Genomic DNA, 22,990 nt, shown 5'->3' with positions numbered 1-22,990 from the left:
CAGGATCTGTGTCACCCCACCACCCCGCACCCCGCCAGGGACAACAAGCAAGAGCCACACGTGAGGTGGATAATAGTTGTCAAGTCACAGCCGACGTATGGCAATCCCACGGGGTTTTCAAGGCAAGAGATTTTCAGAGGTGGCTTGCCATTGCCTGCTTCTGCGTCACAACCTGGACTTCCTTGGTTAGAATGGATAAAAGGAATTACTTCTTCACCCAAAGAGTGATTAACACATGGAATTCACTGCCACAGGAGGTGGTGGCGGCTACAAGCATGGACGGCTTCAAAAGGGAATTAGATAGGCATATGGAGCAGAGGTCCATCAGTGGCTATTAGCCACAAGGTATAGATAGGGGCTCTGGGGCAAGTGATGCTCTGTCTTCTTGGTGCTTGGGGGGGGGTCAACAGTGGGAGGGCTTCTAATGTCCTGGCCCCACTGGTGGACTTTCTGGTAGCACCTGGTATTTCTGGCCACTGTGTGTCACAGAATGTTGGACTGGATGGGCCTTTGGCCTGATCCAACATTGGCGTCTCTTATGTTCTTATGTTCTTGGTGGTCTCCCATCCAAATACTTACCAGAGCCTGCCATGCTTAGCCTCCAAGATCTGACGAGATTGGGCTAGCCTGGATCTTTCCAGATCAGGGCGTCTTCAGGCGTCTTCAGATTCACTGGAGCGAACAATGGCCTGTGCCAACCATGAGTGGGTATTCTCTGGTATTTGTTCTGCTTATGCAAATGGGTGGCAATGCTTTTTGAGGAGAGTGAAAATGATCCCAGCTGATGATCTGCCTTCAGATAACTTCATGTGGTGTCGTCGTGTAAGCCCTACCATTCACTTGGTGCTATGTGGCTACCTTCTATTGACGAAGAACCAAAGCAACCTGCTCCGGAAACCTCAAAGCCTCACAGCTATTAGCTCCAAACTTAAACTGTTTTCTTCCCTCTTCCCCCTTCCTGCATGTGTCTTTCTCCAGTCCTTTTTAGAAGGGTTGAAGCCCTCCTACATTAAGGTGCCCTAATGACACACCAAGGCCAGATTGCACCAGATTTAAAATGAAGAAACACTTCGTTACAGAGCATAGCAGTTTGTATCATAGAGCAGCATGGCTGTAAGGGTACTGGAACCGCACTAACTGACAGTGTACTTTTGGTAAACCTGATGAGAAATTGAAATAACATTTTCTGCAGCCAGTGGAATGTGCAGTATAGCAGTGGTTCTGAAACTGAGCCATGGCCCAGATGTGGGTTTCAAGGCTCAGACTCCAGGGCCAGGAGTAGAAACTCTGGGCTGCCCTTCTCCCAGTGGATTTGCAAAGCTGGTGGCTTTTGGGGGGTGTTTTTTTTTCATATGTGTTTGCGTGAGGGTTTGTGCACCTGGAAGTCATGGCAACATCTGGTGACTGACCTCTACTGGGGGCCTGGAGGATATTCAGAGAGGTGACTAAATTAAGCCTGCCCCTGCTCTCCTGCCTCTGGTATTCCTTGGAAGTCTCCCATCGAAGTACTTGCCAGCATTGATCAAGATCAAGCTTGCTTGGGCTACACAGGTCAGGGCACTGCCAGTGGCTTTTGAGGCACTGTGGTGATGGATTTGTAAAGGTAAAAAGGTAAAGGTAAAGGTTCCCTTGCTCGAAAGCCAGTCGAATCCGACTCTAGGGTTGCGGTGCTCATCTTCGTTTCAAAGCCGAAGAGCCAGCGCTGTCCGAAGACGTTTCCGTGGTCATGTGGCGGGCATGACTAAACACCAAGGTGCACGGACTGCTGTTACCTTCCCACCGAAGTGGTACCTATTTATCTACTTGCAATTTCTTGCTTTCGAACTGCTAGGTTGGCAGGAGATGGAACTAGAGACGGGAGCTCACTCCATCATGCGGCAACTCGGGTCTCGAACTGCTGAACTACCGACCTTCCATAGCCTGCAGTTCAGCGTCTTAACCACTTGAGCCACCGCAGCTCCTTTTGTAAAGGTAGAAGACGTTTAAAAGCAGGTCACACTTTAAAAACCTTTGTAAAGCATTGCCCAACTGCTTTCTCTGCTTCCACATAGGTTCTGGTAGTGCACAGTGCGATAACCATGGACGGTGCCAGTGCAAACCTGGTGTGACAGGTGACAAATGTGACCGATGCCAGCACGGGTTCCACTCCTTCTCAGCGAATGGCTGCACGGCCAACGGGCAAATGTCGTGAGTACCAATGATATTGGTGGAGTTCTTAATCACTCACAGTGCCGTCTTCAGTTTTTATCATACTTTGTCTCAGTATAAAGGAGAGAAAAAAATAAGCCCTAGCTACCCAAACAGCAGATCATGTAGTAGGAAGAGATGTACTTTCATATGGGTGGAGGTTTGTTTTTCCTCTCCCTCATATGGGAGCAAGTTCAGTCATGCAATTCCTCACAGCTGCTGCCTCCACCAGTTAGAAGTGGTACAGACTGTCTGGAAGAGAGTAGAATTTGCTGGTTTTTTTATTGCAGATGTGAAGCATTTTCATGTCTGAATGCTCCCCCATTTTATTTACTTGTTTATTTGATTTGTATCCTGCCCTCCCTGCCAAGTCAGGCGCATGGCGGCTTACATAAAATGTGTTGAACAACTAAAACACAACATTCAATAAAACCACAACAAAATTATTATAAAACATAGCATAAAGTGCTAGTGCAGATTTGTAGCCGGTGGCGGGCATTAGCAGCGTCCAACATTAACCCATAATCAGCTAACAACATAGTCTGCAGACATACTATGAGCATGTTAAGAATTTGTTTCTTTGAAGTGGGAAGAATGTTGAGTGTTAAATTCACGGATTAGTATTGTTGACGTGTAAACTAATGTTATTCACATAGCCCACTGAGATAAAGCGGTCATGTGAAATGGAAATATATGCAAATTCCGTTGTGTGCGCGCGTATGTCTTGATTACCTGTTGAAGAAATACTACTCACTGCAAAACAGCAGTTTAAATATATATATTCATAATACTACATCATGGCTGTTTTCTTCATTGTCTGCATCCTTCCCGTGATCTCTCTGTTGTTTCTACATTAACATCATAGTCTGGACAGGCTGTAATAGTGGTGTTAATACTAATGCTGCTATTGGGACCAGGGCCTCTATTGATGGTGGCTCCCTAATCAATGGCCTGGTGGAAGAGCTTCGTTTTTCAGGCCCTGCAGAACTGTAAAACGTCCCTCAGTGCCCTGATGTCATCCGGGAGCTCATTCCACCAATGTGGAGCCACCACTGAAAAGGCCCTTTTAAAGAAGGCCCTTTAAAAGAAGGCCCTTTAAAGAAGAATGCACTAAACCCAGATTCAAACCCCCACTCTGCCATGGAAGCTTACTGGGTGACCTTGAGCCAGTCAGACACTCTTGACCTAACCAACATCACAAGGTTGTTGTGAGAATAAAATGGAGGAGAGGAGAATGATGTTAGCTGCTTTGGGTCTCCACTGGGTAGAAAAGCAGACTATAAATGAAGTAAATAAATCAATAAAATAGTTTTCTTTGTGCAGTGTTTATTGGGGGGGTTCACTCTTTGACCCCTCCCCCAAAACTGTAGGATTAAGGATTCCTTTGCTAAGTGGTCCGTTGATGGTGTAGTGTGGTGTTGAGAGTTATGAATTCTACTTGGGAAGAAAGTTTGTTTCTACCGTTCCCTCCAAGGTATGAAATCCAGTCACTTTCTGGTTAAGAGATGTACTTCCACTCTTTTCTCCCTTCAGGAACAGAAATCTTTGTTCAGGATCTTCAGCTCGGTGACCATCAGGGGTCATTTCCTGCCGGAGCGCGGCAGAGCAGCGCTCCGGCAGTAAAGAGCTTGGGGCGCCCCCCCCGCTCCCTCCCTGCCCTCCCCTCCCCTCCCAGCCAACTGATATCTGGGATTAAAACTGGGTGATGCTATGGGTAGCTTTCCCCCAAAGCCTGCCCACGCAGGCTTTGCCTTCTGTGAAGAACCAGCACCTTGGATAAAAGTATCTTCTGCTGAGTTGGTGGGCCAGCTATGCATTGCATTTCCTGTGTTCTGTGCATTACCAGTATATGACTAGACTGGCTTCCTGGATTAAGCTAAGCTATATTGCCTCCCATGTTGAAATACTTACACATTACTCTCAATGAGAATGGAGGCAAGTTTCAAAATTACTATCCCGCATTTTTCTCAGGATATCCCAGTGTGACTGTGATCCAGCTGGCAGCACAGGTCAATGTATTTCAGGTCGCTGTGTCTGCAAGGAAGCCACTGCAGGAGACCGCTGTGACCGGTATGTATAGCTATTGGCAGAGTACAATCCTTAAAGGTTATTGTTATGGTCAGATTAATCATTGTCAAGGAATCCAGCTGGTGGCTCACTTGTTGGAAGTGAAGGATTCTGCCTCAGCCTTCAGAGGCGGACTATGAGAGAGTCAGTGAGACAGATAGGCTAGCACACTGAGCATCCTTTCCTTCTCTCCTCTGATGTTTTCCCTTTGATGTGTAGATTGCTACTTTTAGGGGAACATCCTTCCTTCCGGCTTCAGACCTTCTTTCCAAACTTTGCCAGACTTCTCTATCTTGATACCAGGACATGATTCCTGTATCTCCATCCATCTTAGCTAGTTAGAGTAGATGAGAACACTTTCTATCCTGTCGAGAAAGGCGGGGTTCCTTAAATGAAAGGACTCATATTTTTCTATCCTGTCGAGAAAGGGGTTCCTTAAATGAAAGGACTCATATTAGTTTGCAAAGATAAAAGGCTCCATGTGTAACTTTGTTTCTGGAGGAGGCCAAGGGAACTCAGCACAAGGCTGTCTTTTTGGTTGGAAGGAAGCCCTGTGTTTGATGAAAGATTTGCTGCTTTGGGCATTTGCTTAGTGACAAGTCGGGTTCTGCTGCTATGTGGTACATGAAATGGCCCTTAGTCCGATTTGTTGCCAGCCCAGCCAATGGCCTAACGCAGGATGTCATAAGAACATAAGAGAAGCCAATGTTGGATCAGGCCAATGGCCCATCTAATCCAACACTCTGTCACACAGTGGCCAAAAACACCAGGTGCCATCAGGAGGTCCAGCAGTGGGGCCACGACACTAGAAGCCCTTCCACTGTTGCCCCCCCCCAGCACCAAAAATACAGAGCATCACTTGCCCCAGACTGAGAGTTGCTGATGGATCTCTGCTCCACATGTTTATCTAATTCCCTCTTGTCCTAAAGCAATTCTTGACCTGACTTAAAAAACTACCCTCTAAGAAGGGTGTGGGTTGAAAGAAGCTACAGAGGAGGCCGGGCACATCTGCCTGCCAAACACTTATGTCAATAACAGGGCTGCCCTCCAGGCTGCGATGCTCATCAGAGATAGACCCACCACTGCAAGCATTCGGGAGAAGAGCGCATTCTAATTACAGCTTGTTGGGAGCTGTGCCATGTCAGGGCAGGTGAAAGCTATATGGCGAGATCCACCCCAGACCTATACGTTTCATTCTAAAGGAACATTCCGTACTTTTGAAGCCAGATGTCACACACCCTTCTCTGGGGCAGGGAAAGGTGGGAGGGCTCACGAGGAGCCTGTCCTTTCTGTAGAGAGTTGCAGACTGCAGCCATAGAGCTTGTACGTATCCATTCCCATCAGTCCTGTACTGTCCTCTGACATATTTATTGCAAAGGTCTCCAAACTTGTCTGGTGGTTCATTATGCTGTGGAGAATAGCATACGGCTTTTACGGTGCATCTTGAGGAAACTCTTGAGTCCCAAGTCTTTTTTTTTTTTTAAACGGGAGCGGAATATAAGAGTAGAGCTTTTCTGTTTTGATTCAGCAAAGGCTGTCTAATTATGGACCTTGATGAACTAGGCTCGGGAAACGAATCACCCCCCCTCCCCCAGATTTATCACTTGCAATGTAAAAAGGTGTTTTGCACAGGCACTGAATTCGGTCTAAACCTATTTTGAGTCTCTGATGCAAAGCATAATTCTTAAACATCCTCCAAATAGCGTATTTACAAGACTTCACGAAAGGGTGGGAAAGTCCAGGGACCCTCCCGGTCCATGACGAGAGGGGGTTTAGTGGTGGTAAAGCGGTGCAATCCAGGACATGTTTGATCAAACTTAGGAACCTTCCCAACCCCAATGATTTCATTATGTTCTCTGTTTTTTTTCTCCCCATGTCTTTGTTTTCTTGACCTTCTCTGCTTATGACAAGGCAGCAAAAAGCATTCTCCCTAGAAGCCTCAGTTGTTGGACACATTTGTACCGTGCAAATATTTTTGACACGGAGGCTGCTGGGAGGAATGTGTTTTGCCTCCTTAATGGAAGCAGAAAAGGTTGGGCAATACAGAGCACACAAAAGAACCATCATATGTTGTCTTGCTTGCCGTCTTTCTCTCTCACAGATGCAAGCAGGGCTATTATAACCTGGATGCGGGAAATCCAGAGGGCTGTTCCCAGTGCTTCTGTTATGGACACTCGGCTACCTGTTCCAGCGCAGAAAATTACAGCATCCATAAAATCACCTCTTCCTTTCAGCAAGGTAAAAACTTTGTGGTGGTTTGGTTTTTCTTTTTTGGGTGTGGGTCTCCCAGGGGCTAACTGCAAGCACTATGCAAATCTGTTTCACAAAAAGTAAAAAAAAAAAATGAAAAGGAGCTTCATAAAAGAGAAATGCAGAGCAGAGAAGCAAGTGCTTACCGCTTTCTCCACTCACCGTTTATCTATTCCGGATTTGCCTCTTCTCCAGCCATTTGTAAGGTTTGAGATGTATCTTTCCTGTATATGTGTGGAAGGGAGGGGAATATTTCAAGCAGAGGAATGGCTGGTGGGGAAAGGGTTAAGCATCTCCCACACTAACTTGTCTGTTCTAAATCCCCCCCTCCTAAACCTGCTTTCTTTTAAAAAGCAAATAGCTCCAGGTCTCTGTCACTCACATTTGTGTGTATTCTATAGTTTGGCCCTTACACTAAGTAGGAATGTCAGAAACACAGAATGTGTCAATCAGTACGTCAATTCAGAAGGAGCCTTCCTGCTCCACCAACACAGGACTGGCTTTGGTGAAAGAAGGAAATGGGCACCACGGCAGGAATCATTGCATGCACAGGCATCAGACGGGGGGACACTGTCTCACACCATAGAGATGCAGGAGAACTGATCTTTGTAGCCTGGAGATCACGTGTACTGAGGGCTCTTTTTGTAGCAGGAACTCCTTTGCATATTAGACGACACACCCCTAATGTAGCCAATCCTCCAAGAGCTTACAGAGCTCTCCTTACAGGGGCTACTGTAAGCTCTTGGAGGATTGGCTACATTAGGGGTGTGTCGCCTAATATGCAAAGGAGTTTCTGCTGCAAAAAGAGCCCGGGACGTTCTGGGAGAACTCCCAGCTCCACTTGCCCACTTATGGTGGGAGACCTCCAGGTAGTTGTTGCCATTGCTTGCTGATGTTTACCTGGTTGGCGGGCAAAAACTGGACAGCCAAATGGAGTGTGTGGGGGCTCATCGTTCCCGCATGATGACACAACTTCTGGTGTGACCTGGAAGTGATGGTGTCACCCCGGGGGTGATGCTCTAGCACTCAGCCAAAAACTCTAGCATTGCCCCGTCACTTCCAGTTTGTGCTGGAAGTTGTGTCGACATTGTGTGGGGATGGTGATGATTATGCCCCTCTTCTGTAAGTTCTGGCCTGCCTCCATTTCCCGCTAGTTAGCAGGCCATGTCTCACAGAGGTTTGACAGAGTAAGGTTTAACTAGGCCCATGGCAAGAGGGTCACAGTTTGCAACCCCCTGTGTGCCACACTGCCGTTCAAGCAACCATTCAGCCACATTTTCATTCCTCCAGCATATTTTGCATAACATTCCCTCCTGTTGTTGACACGGATTTTACTTGAAGTGCTCTTCAAGGTTCAGTTATGTTTTCAAGGCTCCCTGTGACTTTTCAGACACACCCACCTGGCGAGCGTGCGGGAGCGTTAATGGCTGTGATTTCTTTGAAACAAAACAGCGGAGCTTTGTGCTGATTTTATTACCGACTGAGGAGTCTGAGCAGATGGTTGCATTTGCTAATAACTGGGACTGGGGATTTTAAAAACTGGTGGCAGTTCTTCTGAATTTGCCTCTCAGGGTTTAACTAGAAGTAAATAACGGCAGACACATTTGTGTATTCATGATTCGTGTCCTGTTTACATACAAAGTGGGGAGGTAGGGGATGGGTCTGATTTTTATATCAAAAGCGAGATGTGCCTGAAGGGAGCTGATCCTTTGCCTCCCTAACCTCCCAGTGGTCACTGGTTTCCATAAATTTACGAGGGTGTACGTTAAGTCGGTTACTTAACAAAGAGTCCGAGTGATTTCAGCAAAAGATCAGCTTTATTCAGCGACTTGTAACTCAACTCCAAACAGATCAACATGAATAGCCAGAACAGCTTTTACATTGAAGCTGTTCTACTCTTAAGCTCTCCCGGCTAATGTAGTCCTCACCCTATTATACAATATCAACCTATGAGGTTGCAGGGATAAGCTCCAATCACAATAGTTCCCGCTCTTGGAACTGGCTGTTGGTGATTGGTCGGTTCTTTCTGGGCTACCAATTACAAGTGAGGGATTAGGATCCTAGCCCAGGATGAAAGCTTCACATGGTGTTTCAATGACAGAGTTCACATACATACTTTGGTCAGATTGAATACACCACAGTGTAATTTTGCTTATGATAGGGATGCCAACCTCCAGGTGAGACCTGGGAATCCCTTGGAATTACACCTCGTGTCCAGACTACAGAGATCACTTCCCCTGGATAAAACAGGTGTTTTGGAGGGTGGACTCTGTGGCATTGTACCCCAGTGGGGTCCCTGTCCTCTGCAGGGCCCACCCCCAAATCTCCAGGACTTTCCCAACCTGAATCTGGCAACCCTAACCCCCCCCCCAATCCCCTGCCAGTGGCCGGGGGGACTTGGCAACCCTAAGACTACACCAATAAGTGTATTTTTGTCTAGTGTGGCTCATGCCTGGTACTGGAGACAGGCTTGGGGGGAAGTAACTGGAACGACAGAAGGTAAGAAGGCAAGCTTCTGGTATTTGCACACTCATGGTGTAGTGAAAATTAGCTAGATCCAACTCCCCAATTTACATATGGAGTAAACTGGCAATTTATTTATTTAGGGACTATGTATGCTGCCTCTCCAGAAAAGTGCTTGAGATCGTATACAACATAAAAATATTTTTTTAAACCATTGTTTAGGAATGTTCCCTTATATCTAACAGTATTAAGGAACCAGTAATCAGGCGACCTCCCCACGGATTGTATGACCATAGTTTGTTCTAGGAAAAGGCTTTGAGTAGGGTTTCTGACTTCAGGTTGGAAAAATCCTTGAGGTCTGGAGTGTAGAACCGGTTGTGGGTGGAGTGTGAGGAGGAGGGGGACTTCTTTGGGGTATAACACCCTTCAAATCTGCCATTTTCTCCGAACAAACTGATGCTTGTAGTCTGGAGAGGAGTTATAATTCCGGAAGATCTCTAGGCCCCACAGGAAGGTTGGTAACACTAGCTTACAGGCTTCTGTACCAAATGATTTAGTTGCTTATTCAGCAACTAATCCAGCTAATTCAGCAACTAATTCAGCAACTAATTCAGCAACTAATTCAGCAACTAATTCAGCAACATATTCAGGTAGGTCCAGCCTACCTGAGGGACCGCCTTTCTCCATATGTTCCCCCAAGGGCACTATGGTCGGGGAGTCGTCACCTCCTGGAAATTCCAGGCCCCAGGGATATTAAATTTTCGGTGACCAGAGCCAGGGCATCTTCAATGGCGGCTCCTACCTGGTGGAAGGAGCTCCTGGAGGAGATCCGGGCCCTGCGGGATCTTTCTCAGTTCCACAGGGCCTGCAAGACAGAGCTCTTCCGCCAGGCCTTCGAGTAGGAGCTGCCGCCACTACTACTCTATTGCCATCTATGCACCGTCGCACCATCACCACAACTATCTGGTCCCTTTGGGGGTGCGAGGTGCATGTTCCAAAATAAACACACTGCTTGAGGCGGCTCACAGCATAAATTAAAAAAAATAAAATCAAAATTAAAGCCAGCCAGTCAAACCACAGCAGCTGCTATCACATCCAGTCTGATCCCAATCGAGCAGGAAAGCTGTCTGCTTAGAAGTTATTTTGGAAGATCTCTGAGATCATGAACCTCATGGCATGCATGGTAGGAAGACAAACCCAGTTATCATCAAAGAATAAAACGTAAGCAATGATAGAGGCAGTTGAGTTTTACCTACCTTTATAGAAGGCTGAATGCTTTGGTCCGGTGTGCACATAAGGCCAGGGGCTTTTCTGAGGGCCAAACATCACTTGTTCTCCCCGGAGACAGGCAGCCATACCCCAGCTATCAGTTCCTTTGGAGATCTTCGGCAAAAAGCCTGTGGGGCCCTGATTCTGGTTGGGACCATGGCATGGAGGGAGAAGAGACTCCTGCTCTCTGCTGTTCTCTGTACCTGAAATATTTGATCCCTGGGAGGCTGCACATGCACTGATGCTTGTGTGTGCAACCACCCAATGGGGCAAATACCATCCCACTGGTGCTATTTTAGGTCAAGAAAATGGTGCAGGGAGGGAGGCAGGAGCCCCTCCCCCTGCCATGTGGTGGTCCTGACTAGAATCAGGCCCCTGCGACACTTCTCAGGGGAGTTCTCTGTGGGGACGGGGAGACGGGGGTATGGCTGCCAGTCCCTGTGGAAAACATGTGACAAATTTATTTATTTAGTGTTTATTAGATTAGATTTTTAAACCACCCTCCCCTGTAAAATAGAGCTCAGGGCAGTGTACATCAAAGAGAACCATTTTAAAAAATCACAATTAATAACGTTCATAAATTACATTAGCGATATACTCATGACCACATAATCGGTCCACAGAGAGCTCTTCCCATGGGGATTCGATTCCTTGTTTATGCACATGAACACAAAATGGCAAAAAACCCACCCCCACACGCCAGAATGGACCATCTGATCGCGCAGTGATGGAGTGCACCTGCAGCAAAACAGATTATGCTGGGATGTCTGATTGACCAATGGATGAAATAGGAGTGCTTCCTGACCGTGCCAAATGACACGTCTGACCACAGCCAGAGTTGCTTACCAAGCGCACACGCACACACACATTACAATGTTGCCATTATAAAGCAGTACCCAGGAAAGCTACGGTCTTCTGTTGTTGTTTAGAGTTTCTTTTTAAATCCTTTTCCTTTGCGTCTTTGAACAGTACTCCTACATGTTGGGTTCTCTGGACTTGGTCCTGCCAGGGAACCACGGAAAAATACCAGAGTGCTCAAAGGCTTTAATGCAGCAGAGCTGGGTGTGGTGACAGACTTACAAAGTCACACGGAGTCAGTGTCACAAGTCTGCTTCACCTTTAGGGGTTGAGGTGAGTGGGGCGGGTGTCCGACGGGAAACCTGAGGCTTGGCGGCGCATTCCCTCAGACTCCTGGGTTTCACCTATGTTACCGCACAAGGTGGACCCTGTCGAGGTCAGGTTCGCAGGCCAAGTGTTCAGTCGACTCCTCCTCTCTCAGCACTCCTTTGGGAGTAACCCTTTCACAGCTTGTTTCCTGCTTACAGCCCCGACCTCAACTCTATCCTCCCCGCGTATGCAGATCGCCCTCCTCTTTATTCCCCTCTAACACCTGCCTCACTTCAGAGTAAATTAGTTAAAGGGCCGGACGACTGCTGGTATTTGCCGGCGGGTAACCATCCTTCTCGAGTACTCCAGCGTCGGGGCCCAGGGCCAAGCCTGTTGGTTCTTCCCCCTCGAGTTGCCAGTGAACCACGTGTTGGTGAGCCGCCAGCTCTACTGGATCCTCCCGGTGTCCCTTTGTTGCCGGGAGGCGCACCCGGTCTTTGGCTCGTCCCTTTAGTACCTCGACTTGTGGGCGTTGGTCCTTGGCGTCGGTGACCCAACCATCTTCCTCGCCGTCCTCTGGAGTCCCAGGCTGGTGGGTTGGCCGGGTGAGCGTCTCCTGACAGGCGGCTGGGAAGCAGGGTCTCTCCTGGGAATCCGATGCAGGCGAAGTCCATTTGCCGCCACTTCGCTCTGCTTGTATGTTTGTAAACAGCTCAACCATTACAAAGATACTGGAGGTCTCTCCAATGCTCTCTCATCCGAAGAAAACGAAAGCCCAGAGCATTTGCCCTGGAACTGTCATTGCTTGAAGGAATAGGCCGCAGATAACATCGTGTAGCTTTTTAAAAATATAAGAAATGTATCTCCAGTTTTAATGAGGCGAAAAGGTGGCCCAGTGAAAATGTAGTTCGGTTTACAAAAAGAGGGAACAGTGAGTTTAAACACATCCCCCCATAATTAGGGGACAAGTTGGCAGCCGGTGAGAGTCCAGGAAACTGGGGACATGGGGTGCGCTATCTCGCTTCCGGGAGAAATCCAGGCTTGATGCCGCGCCTCTCTAGGAATCTCCAGAAACTCGATGGTGAAACCACAGAATTTCCAGGGATTCCTAGAGAGGACTGATGTCAATTCCAGGTTTCCTCTGGAAGTGATAGCAGGCTGTCTCTTTGTTTATTTTCCTCCCACTCTTAGTAGGTTGTCAGTGGGGGATCTCCCACTCAGCCCCACACCTAGAACTTTTTTGTTGCGAGGGGGGGTGTCCAAGGGGGCAGTTCAGTGCAGTGGAGCTGACTACATCACAGGGTGGTTTTTGTTAGGGAAATATAGAGGAGAGACATAGCTAGGCAAGAGCAAGGGGGGAGCAGCACCTGTGGCAGTCTGGAAACAATAAAGAAAGGTTCGAATCAATGCTCCTTCTAAGCTGTGGAGTCTTGTGAGCAAAAATTCTACTTGGTGAGCTACTGGCATTAAATTGGTGAGTGAGCGATTTGGCTACTGCATAAATTAGTTAGCTCTGGAGCCATCCTTCCTGAGCTAAGAAGAAGAAGAAGAAGAAGTAAAGAGATTGGATTTATACCCCACCCTTCACTACCCAAAGGAGTCTCAGAGTGGCTCACAAACTCCTTTCCCTTCCCCCTGCACAACAGACACCCTGTGAGGTAGGTGGGGCTGAGAATGCTCTTTCGAGGACTGCTCTTGAGAGAACAGCTCTGACAGAACTATGGCTTGCCCAAGGTCATCCAGCAGCTGCAAGTGGAGGAGTGGGGAATCAAACCCGGTTCTCCCAGATTAGAGTCCGCGCACTTAACCACTACACCAAACTAGCTCTCTAAGACAAAAGTGTGTGAGCCAGAGGCTTTAAAAAATGTGAGCTTGCTCCCACTGACTCAACTTGGAGAGAACACTGGTTAGTACTTGGATGGGAGTTGTATTCCACCAAAGCCGTCTCTCCCCCCCCCCCCCCCCGAAGATCCAAGATGTCTGGCAGGTGTTGCTGAAGGAGCTGAGAGAGCCCCCCCCCAGGTTTTACCATCACAACCTGGTTCCGTGGGCTAGATAGCAGCAGCAGGAGGACAATAGTCCCCTAAGCAGCACCTTAACTCCTGGTGCCAACGGGCTATTCTCCTCAAGTCCCCTTCCTTACACCCCCCTGCCTTTGCAGGCCAACCAAGAGGAGATCAAAGACAGGAACTTTGCCCCGCACCTCCCGAAGCAGCTCAGATCTTATCTGCAGCGGAGCCTCTTTCCTCCCACTCGGTATTTAAAGAAGAGAAGAAGAAGAGATTGGTCAGATTCTGTCAGCCAAACAAAGCCCTTTTCTTCTGTGAAAGAAAATGTCACGTCTAGTTCGGACCTTGGTAACAGACCATACAATCCTAACCCAAGAGTCCCCCCCAAATAAATCTCCAGTTAAAGGAGTCATTAGATTGCATAAGACGGACCATGCATTCTTATAAAAACCAAACCCAGTTGTTTATTAGACAGTGGCACCCGTGTTTATTAGTAAGTGGTTTCATGGGGCCCAAACTAGACAAAATTGTTTCAGTCTAAACTTTAGAGAGGGCTGGAAGCTAGGGAAAAGGGTACAACTAGCCTTCTACAGGCATGGATACATTTCCAGGCTTTTATTCAACTGAACTGATGCTTGCCTTGGCTAGCAACTGTGCACCGCTAAGGTTTGACTACTGTTCTTTTGGAACTGTTGAGTGGTTGGTGGTGCAAAATGATAATATGAAAGTAGCAGGCAAATGGGTTTGGGGCGCTGTGTAGGCTGCAAAAATACTTAGCAATACAGGATCAAAATTGCCAGTTTGTGGTGTACAATCAGCAGAATCAACTGGTAAAGGTTTGTCCGGACTAGAGAAAAGCAACGGTTTTTCAGATGGATAAAGGCATTCTTTTCCATGGTGTATACAGATCTCTTTTGTTGCGCCATTGTTTCTAGTGCTATAGGATTTGCAGGTTTGGAAAACATTACGAAAACCTGTCAACATAAGGTAGTAGTTGGATGAATATGGAGACACCCTGGACAACAATACCTCTGGCTATTTCTGCCGGAGGTTTTCCCACAGTTGTAGCAATTCTAGTCATGCCGTGGCTAACAAGGGTGAAAAACTGGATTACCCTATACCATGTAGATTCGCTGTTGCAAATGTGAATTGAGAAAGAATTGCACTGACAACATGACCACTATGGAACCCTCCCCTTTTGTGGAATCAGCCTCTATTATATCTTCATGCTGAAAAGCTGCCTTTTTCTAGTCCTGAAATGCCCCTTGTCACACTGCAGGTGAGAGATTGCATGTCTAATGTTTTCCTATTTGTTTGTTTTTTAAAAAAACCTACCTTCCTTGCATATAGGAAATAAGCATACCAAGGAATTATTTCCCCTGGCATGCTAGTTTTCTGTATGTGAGGAATATTCTTTTGACACGGGACAACATTCAATATCTGCATCCTGAAGTAGTATAGTTCCAGGGAAACTTTGCCGCTGGATTGTGCTGGCTGAAGAAACTTTTCTCTTTTTATACAGTACAGCTCTCACGGAGGTGCTCTTTGGTCCCTGGTGTTGCCTTTACCGTGAGTCAATAAGTATGGACTGGATTACGAGCTCAGGTCAATGGACTGTGACTTCCTTATGTTCTAGGTGATGAGGGCTGGAAAGCTGAAGCCAATGGATCTCCTTTGCGGCTCCAGTGGTCTCCACTCCATAAAGAAGTTTATGTGGCAGCAAGAAGACCAGAGCCCATCTACTTTAGTGCTCCAGGTGTGTGTATTTCCGTAGCCAAAAGAACCATTCCATGGAATGTACTTTTAACTTGTTGTGTGTATCAGCATTATTGCATGTGCTTACACCAAGTAGATTCTAGATTATATTTTAGTCAGGTTACAAATGATGATGATGATGTTGTTATGTCCATTTTATGGTACTGTTGTTCTATCCACTTCTATCCCACCCTTCCTTCAAGGCGCTGGGGCTGGCTTGCATGGTTCTCTTTTGTGCTTACTACACCCTTGCAAGGAAGTATAGGAGAGGAGAGGAGATTGGATTTATACCCCGCCCTTCACTCGGAGTCTCAGGGCGGCTTACAAACTCCTTTCCCTTCCTCTCTCCACAACAGACACCCTGTGAGGCAGGTGGGGCTGAGAGAGCTTTTTCCGGAACTGTCCTTGAGAGAACAGCTGTGACAGAACTATGGCTTGCCCAAGGTCATCCAGCAGCTGCAACTGGAGGAGTGGGGAATCAATTCTTGTTCTCCCAGATTAGAGTCTGCACACTTAACCACTACACCAAACTGGCTGAAGGGGAATGACAGGCAGGCCCCAGATCACCTGATATGTTTCATGGAAGTGTCATAAGGATAGGTCCCCCTGGTCCTAGTCTGACACTCTAAGCACTGTATACCATACTTGCTGTAGTTCTGGTGCCCTTCTTAGAGAACAGGGAATGCTCCCAGCTCTGGAAAACTTTCACACATCCCATTTTAGATGCGTACTGAAAGTTTCCTACATCAGAGCAAAATGGAGAGCCAGCATAGTATAGTATTTAGAATGTTGGACTAGGATCTGGGAGTTCCAAGTTCGAATCCCCACTCTGCCGTGGAAACTTGCCGAGTTTCCTTAGGCCAGTCACACTCAGCCTAAGATGCAGGATTGTTGTGAGGATTGTGACAGAATTATAATCGAGACTGGGTCATTTCTGTGTAGCAGCCTGAATTGGCTTGTGCCTCTCTGGTTCTCTCTCCCGTGAGGCTTTGTTTGATTAGCTATTCACATAGGCCTCTCTCTCTCTCTTCTCTCTGATAATGCACTCTGCTCTGAAAGACCTGTTCACATTTCTGAGTTTCAGCTTTGAAACCAATACATCGGGCTCTGTTTCAACAGGGGGAGGGTGTCGGGTGTTTCTAACCTATTAGAATATGAGTGGACTCTAGACAGAGTTCATCTAGAAAGAGAAGGGAGGGATCTGGGCCCTTCCCGTTTCTTAATTGACAGCTATTCTAGATTTTTCTTCTGTATAATGTCAGTGTCTGCTGTTGTTCGGGGATCTTTGCCAACACCACCCTTGTGGGTCTTGGCAAGAGGCCGGAATGCACATTCCTAAATAGATATAAGTGCACTCTTTGTTTATAAGTATTGGGTTTTATGTCTTCTAACATGATGAATACTGAAATGGCTGCCTGTTTGAAAATATTTGCATTATGCTTTAATCTTTCAATAAATAATAGATACTTTGGAACAGCCATCTCTCTCTCTGATGGTCCTAGATAGTTTCCCTGCCCTTTCCCCTATGGAGCCAGGTGGGATGGGAGTCCTGCACTCCTAATTACCCTCACAAGGATAAAATGGGGGGAGGAGAACAATGTAAGCTGCTTTGGATCTGCATCAGGGAGAAAAGCAGAACATAAATGAAGTAAATAAATGAGTTGGAAATAGCTTGTCTTTTCCAGAGTACTTCTGTGCTGCTTCCTGAACCCTTAATTCTATCTCCTCTCCTAGTATGTGTAGAGAGCCAGTTTGGTGTAGTGGTTAAGTGTGCGGACTCTAATCTGGGAGAACCGGGTTTGATTCCCCACTCCTCCACTTGCACCTGCTGATGTGACCTTGGGTCAGTCTCAAGCTCTGGCACAGCTGAGTTCTCTCAGCCCCACTCACCTCACAGGGTGTCTGTTGTGGGGAGGGGAAGGGAAAGGAGTTTGTAAGCCGCTCTGAGACTCCAAGTGAAGGGCGAGGTATAAATCCAATCTCCTCCTCCTCCTCCTCTTCTCCTCCTCCTCCTCCTCCTCCTCCTCCTCCTCCTCATCTTTCATGGCCAAGGTGAAGAGAAGATCCAATAGCTTCCTGACAATTAATACAATTAGGAAGAGTATTTCTGGTCGGCACTGTGCCACGCAGCACGATCTTCTTAGTGTGGAAGTAACTCAGGATTCGATTCAGGATGTGTATGTGCATTGAGTAAAAAATCCTGCAAACCAGGAGTTTATTTTCTTTGTTCATTGTCTGCTAGCAGGAAAGAGAGCTTATCTTTGTTGGAGAAAGGATCTAGTTTCCCAAGCGTACTTTTTGACTGAGTTCAAATCTGTAGTCATAAATTCCAGTTTGGAGAAAGACAGCCACACTGAAGTGAAATGGAAACGAACGAGGTTTAAAGCACTTTAATGAACTTACCGAGGCCTTTGATATCAGTGGGATTTCGGCAACGGATGTCACTGTAGTCCTTTGAAGCTGCCCCTCCCTGCTGCTATGTTGTCATAAAGCTAAGCCTGCTCAGGTCAAACAAAATTCCGCATCTATTTGGTCTTCTGGAGCTTTTCTTTGCTTTGCCCTTCCTTTGTAGCCAGGTTCCTTGGGAACCAGCAACTGAGCTATGGACAAACGCTGTCTTTTGGTTATCGTGTGAATCGACCTGGACGTCGTCCATCGCAGTATGATGTTGTCCTGGAAGGAGCTGGCTTAAGAATTGCTGCCCCCCTCATGCCTCATGGAAGGATGCTGCCTTGTGCCAGCAAGACCTACACATTTAGGTAAAGTGATATATGGAGACTCCCATGTACAAGATCCTCCAATGTAGCTCCCTCAGAGATTCACCAGCATTGGACTGGCAGCAGTGGGCTGGGTTCACACATTCAACTCTTGACAAATGTACCATCAAGTGATGCCTCTTATATCTAATGCCACAGACAGAGCTTACATAGTGGCTACAGCCACCTCAACACTGCATTTCAACGGAGTCACTTCATACCTTCCACTGCCAGTCATCCAGTGCTGGGTGAGCAAGGGATGCCAAATCCAGGGGTCATTTCCTGCAGGAGCGCACAGGAGCGGAGCTCCGGCAGTAAAGAGCCCGGGGGGCCGGTATATGCAACGAGCCCCACCCCCTGCTCCCAGCAGCCCTCAGTCAGAGCAAGAAGCAGCCAGGTAAATTGCAGAGCTCTCCCCGGCCACCTGGTCCAAAAGAGTCCAGTGGCACCTTTAAAAACAAGTTTTATTCAGGTACAAGCTCTCCCTCCTCTGCAAGGACAGATCTGCACATTCCCCCCCACCCCAATAGCTAGCAATCCAAAACAGTCCAGTGGAGCCTGAGCAGTAGGTGTTGCCTTCTGACACACTTCCGGTGATGTCAGGGGGTGTGGCATATGCAAATGAGTTATGCTAATGAGCTCCTGCACCTCTTTTTCTGCTAAATGACCCCTGGCCAAATCGATTGGTGTGCAAGCATGTATGAACAAGCTTGACAAGGCTCCATTTCGCAATAACTGAATTTCTTAGATTGGCACTTCCAGGTTAGGTCTGGGAAAGCCTTTGTGAGATTGCTGGTAATGGTGGACAAGCTTTCCTGTGCCTGCCAGTTTCAATCCATTCTCATTCCCTAAACCTCTTTATCGAATTATCTCTGTTATCTCTACCTCTGTTGGTCCTTAAGTTACAAGGGGTTTTGATTGCCAAAAACAGCATTAAGACATAGATAACACCTCTTGGATTAATGAAGAAGGCCCTGGACTGAAGTGCAAGGTGGCTGAATCTTGCACTTGTGTCAATTCTCTGACCCGCACGCAAGTCTCCACATTGTGCACTCCCTTGGGGCCTGTGGCATATGCACAGCCTGACCACTTTGTGGAGGCTGGTAAAGAAGTTCGTGTCCACCATTAAATAAGTCAGGCAAATGTATGTAACATCATGTATATACAGTCATTTGTGTAAGTGTGGATACAAAAATTGTTGGATATTGTGCTGTCTTAAATCATTCACCTTCTAGATTCCCCTTCTGCATAGAAGGGTTAGGATCAGTGTTCCCTCTAAGCTGAGTTAGTGTGAGCTAGCTCAGTTTTTTAGCCTCCGGCTCACATATTTTTGTCTTAGCTCAGGAAGGATGGCTCCAGGGCAAACTAATTCATGCAGTAGCCAAACTGCTTGCTCACAACTTGAATGCCAGTAGCTCAGAAAGTAGAACTTTTGCTCACAAGACTCCACAGCTTAGAGGGAGCATTGGTTAGGATAATGTGATAATATGTGGATCCCACCTTAGTTTATTCTGATTGTGGAGGATGTTAAAAAAATTGTTTTTCCGGATTACAGAGGTGAGTTTTTGGTTTGTTTGATTAACAGCTCTGGCCTTTCCCCTTAGTCTGTAATACAGGAGTGTTCTGAAGGGGTTCACTGCTAGGTGTCTTTGCTATGGTGCATTCTGTGTATAAGCATGCCCATAAAACTTCCCTGATTCTTTCATCATCTCTGGCATGCAGGTTGGATGAGAAACCAAACAACAACTGGAGCCCTAGGCTGACTGGCATAGAGTTCCGCCGGTTAATTGGAAACCTGACAGCTCTTTGGATCAGAGCCACTTATGGAGACGGTGAGTTGGGCTTAGGATGGGGAAACCTGAGCTAAAGATTGGGTAATAATTTTAACAGTAGTTGGTTATAATTCTAAAATCATAAACATATGCGGCACTGTAATCCAACAGGACACTCACAAATGGTTAAAACCATATTATGCATTTTTAAAAAGAGCACAGTAAGGATTAGAGAATCTCTCGGCCATTTATTTACTATCAGGGAATCCTTTCCATGTTGGCCTTTATACTACCACTCCACTAAACAAACTTTGGAGCCTTCCTCCTGCCTAAAGAGCCTTCTTTCAGCTTAAGAGTCTCTTCCTTCAATGGAAGAGCTATTCAACTTGCAGAAAGTTTCCTTAGGAACATCTGCCACCACCCTTTGTCCTGTTTGTGTGTGTGTGTGTGTGTGTCTGTGTGTGTCTGTGTGTTACAGAGAACTTGAGTGCATGTTCTGGGGCACAGAGTAAATTTAATACAATGAAGGTACTTTACTGCCCCACTCCTGCCTATCCTCCCACCAACAGGCAAATCAGTCCTTCACTTTCCCTGTTCTGGAAGTCAAGCAAGGTCCACAATGAACTGGATTACTTGAAGTGGTTCATTTTCTGGTGTGACTAGAGTTTCAGCAAGACTAGAGTATGGTAGAACTGTATTCCGCCATAACAGAACATTTCAAGCAACCCAGTCCCCACCTATTTCCTGGGTCTCCCCACACAATAGTTGCATAAGTCATCACACAAAGGGGGTGGTGGTGGAAATGCCATTAGCTGCCTGCTTGCCTGACCACCTGTTGGCGATTCTTAGTCATCCCAGACAATTCTGGGATGTGGGGGTTTTTTTGTGTCATGTCATCCTCTTGGGAGTCTACGAAGTATTCACTGTAACATGTTTTTGCTTGTTCAGGCACAGGATACCTCTCTAATGTTATCTTGGTTTCGGCACGGCCAACCTCTGGCACTCGGGCACCCTGGGTGGAGCAATGCACATGCCCAGCAGGATATGAGGGGCAGTTCTGTGAGAGATGTGCTCCTGGTTATAAGAGAGAGGATTCTGTCAGACTTGGGGCTTTCAGCAAGTGTGTTCCATGCAACTGCCAGGGAGCAGGAATCTGTGATCCAGATACTGGTAAGGAAATTCACAGTCCAATGGGCTTATTGGTTTCATGTGCATAGGCAAAAATCTGGTCTCTAATTTGAACATTAAGTAGCTCCCTTAGGGCCAGTTTACTCACTGATTTAGCCAGGAATCTTGTATATGCAATAGAGGAACAGGTATATGTAATAGAGGAAGAGATATGAGCACACTTTTCCCTCACCTTATGTGCAAATAGCATGCGAATGGGTGCTACACATGTGTATACCCAGCTAATGCATTCCCCTCTCTTTTTGAGGCCCAAATCAGATCTGTGCGCGCGCTGATATATGAACAGCCCTCATAAACATCTCACCACTACTTTATTCCCAAAATAACCTTGACAGGTAGGTTAGGCTAATCAATGGTGACCGGCCTGAAGTTACTCACTGAGATTTGTATTCAGAGTGGGGATTTGAATCTGAGTTTCCCCAGTCCTAATTTGATGCTTTAACCGTTGCACCATACTGTCTATTTGGAAAGATGCGTACACCACATGTGCAGGATATGTGTTTGGGTCAGTGTATGACATGGGCTTCTGAACCCTGAGAATTTCAGGCTTTCTTTCTAAAAAAAGTAAAAAGAAGCATGTATTCTACTAAAATGATAGCCAACAGAGTCACAAAGGAATGGGATTGATCAGGGATTACATTACTGTGTGATGAACCCATGAAAAACCATAAACCACATCACTGCAGTAATGTCTAAATGACACCATAGAATAAGGGTAAGAAAGACAAGCAGCCATTTTAGACTAAGAAGAGAAGCCACCTTCTCACAGGAAACTCCTTCGTTTCTCTCTGCCATCCACTTCCTGGTACTCTCTGGTGGCCAAGGAAAAACAGGAAGCACTAATAGTTCTCTCCAGGAGAAGAGCCTGGAACAGACATTGCCTAGCAGTGTCTTCAGCACTGGTTGGCAAATCCCAAATGTATCATGAACTTGGGAGTGCCAGGTAATGTATATCGCTGGTATGGATGTCGTGATACATCCCATTGGCCAAGTCCTTTGTGTGGGATTTCAGCTGAATCACAAAGTCCATTATACTGTGATGAGTAAAACCACATAAGCATCCTGGGCTGCACCTGGGGGCGAGAAGAGCCGGCCCCACTGTGGAAATAGCAGTGAGTGGGATTAAAGTGTGTAGGGAGGGTGTTGACATGCTCCCATCCCCCTGCCTCTCACTGCTGGCACTGCCTTCCCGCCCCCCACTTCCAGCTCATGAGGTCAGCACAGAAGTGCCAACTGAAGAAGAATCTTCTCTGCAGCCCACCAGTCCCCATCTCCTCCAGCAGCTGATCCACACCTCAAATGTTTTTTTTTTAAATCATATTTAAAGGGCTAGAAGGGGGGAAGCGCTGGAGCGAAGTGACCCCTCTTTGGACACACAGAGAAATGGTTTGTTTACCAGATCCTCCTTTGGTGGGATGTTTGAATGAGCACCCCACTTTTTAAAAAAAGAACTAGGCCTAGAGAAAATATCTGATTCTGAAAGACCTCCTTGAAATAAGCCTTGCTCGCTTTTTAAATAAATAATAATTAATAAGCCTTGCTCACTTTTTTAATGCACCCTTTTCCAGATGTCTTCTTTGGGAAAATGTAATCTTCAGAGGGGGAAAATCTGAAATCTTGTGTTTAGGTAGTAAGGAACTGTGCTTTTATTTTTACTTTCCATGTTCTGCGTTTTTTACCGCTTGGATTTCACACTAGCTCATGCGTGTGTGCAGAATAAAACCTTTTGTCCAATTTAATGATTGGTTTCTGAGAGGCACTCTGAATTATTTCCCCTCATTAGCCCATTGATCAAAAACTCTCTACCAACTAATAGAATTACCAACTTCAAGGTAGGATGTGGAGTTCTCCCAGAATTATAACTGATTTCCAGGTTTCACAGATCAGATCCTCTGGAGGACATGGCAGCTTCAGAGGGCAGACTGCTATGCCACAGAGTCTAGGAGAAATGGAAGTCCTAGAGTGACTTCTCATCCCCAATGAACTCTCCAAACTCCACGCTCCCCAGACATCGTCCCCAAATCTCAAAGAATTTCCCAAGCCAGAGTTGGATACCCTACCAAGTTAACGAAGGAAAGTGGGTGGTGAGATCCTTTTCCCTATCTCATACACACCAGCAGACTACCTTCAAGAGGAGAATTACTGTCTAGCCTTGAGCAACCTATTA

At 46.6% G+C, this 22,990-nt stretch overlaps 1 protein-coding gene across 1 annotated transcript in view; it reads left to right on the top strand.

Moving 5' to 3' along the window:
• LAMC2 (laminin subunit gamma 2) overlaps nucleotides 1–22,900 on the top strand; it is a gene marked incomplete at its 3' end in the record, with an annotated part of 52,464 nt that extends 29,564 nt beyond the window's left edge. The window contains exons 3-10 of the mRNA XM_015423843.1: nucleotides 2,052–2,187; nucleotides 4,159–4,257; nucleotides 6,356–6,492; nucleotides 14,989–15,108; nucleotides 17,680–17,866; nucleotides 19,586–19,695; nucleotides 20,584–20,805; nucleotides 22,832–22,900. Of these exons, the coding sequence (XP_015279329.1) occupies nucleotides 2,052–2,187; nucleotides 4,159–4,257; nucleotides 6,356–6,492; nucleotides 14,989–15,108; nucleotides 17,680–17,866; nucleotides 19,586–19,695; nucleotides 20,584–20,805; nucleotides 22,832–22,900 (1,080 nt within the window). The remainder of the gene's footprint in view (nucleotides 1–2,051; nucleotides 2,188–4,158; nucleotides 4,258–6,355; nucleotides 6,493–14,988; nucleotides 15,109–17,679; nucleotides 17,867–19,585; nucleotides 19,696–20,583; nucleotides 20,806–22,831) is intronic.
• Nucleotides 22,901–22,990: the final 90 nt, after the last annotated feature.

Source organism: Gekko japonicus, unplaced genomic scaffold, assembly GCF_001447785.1.
Source record: "Gekko japonicus isolate JY-2015 unplaced genomic scaffold, Gekko_japonicus_V1.1 scaffold281, whole genome shotgun sequence".
NCBI lineage: Eukaryota > Metazoa > Chordata > Lepidosauria > Squamata > Gekkonidae > Gekko > Gekko japonicus.
This window is presented reverse-complemented; position numbering and strand designations above follow the sequence as displayed.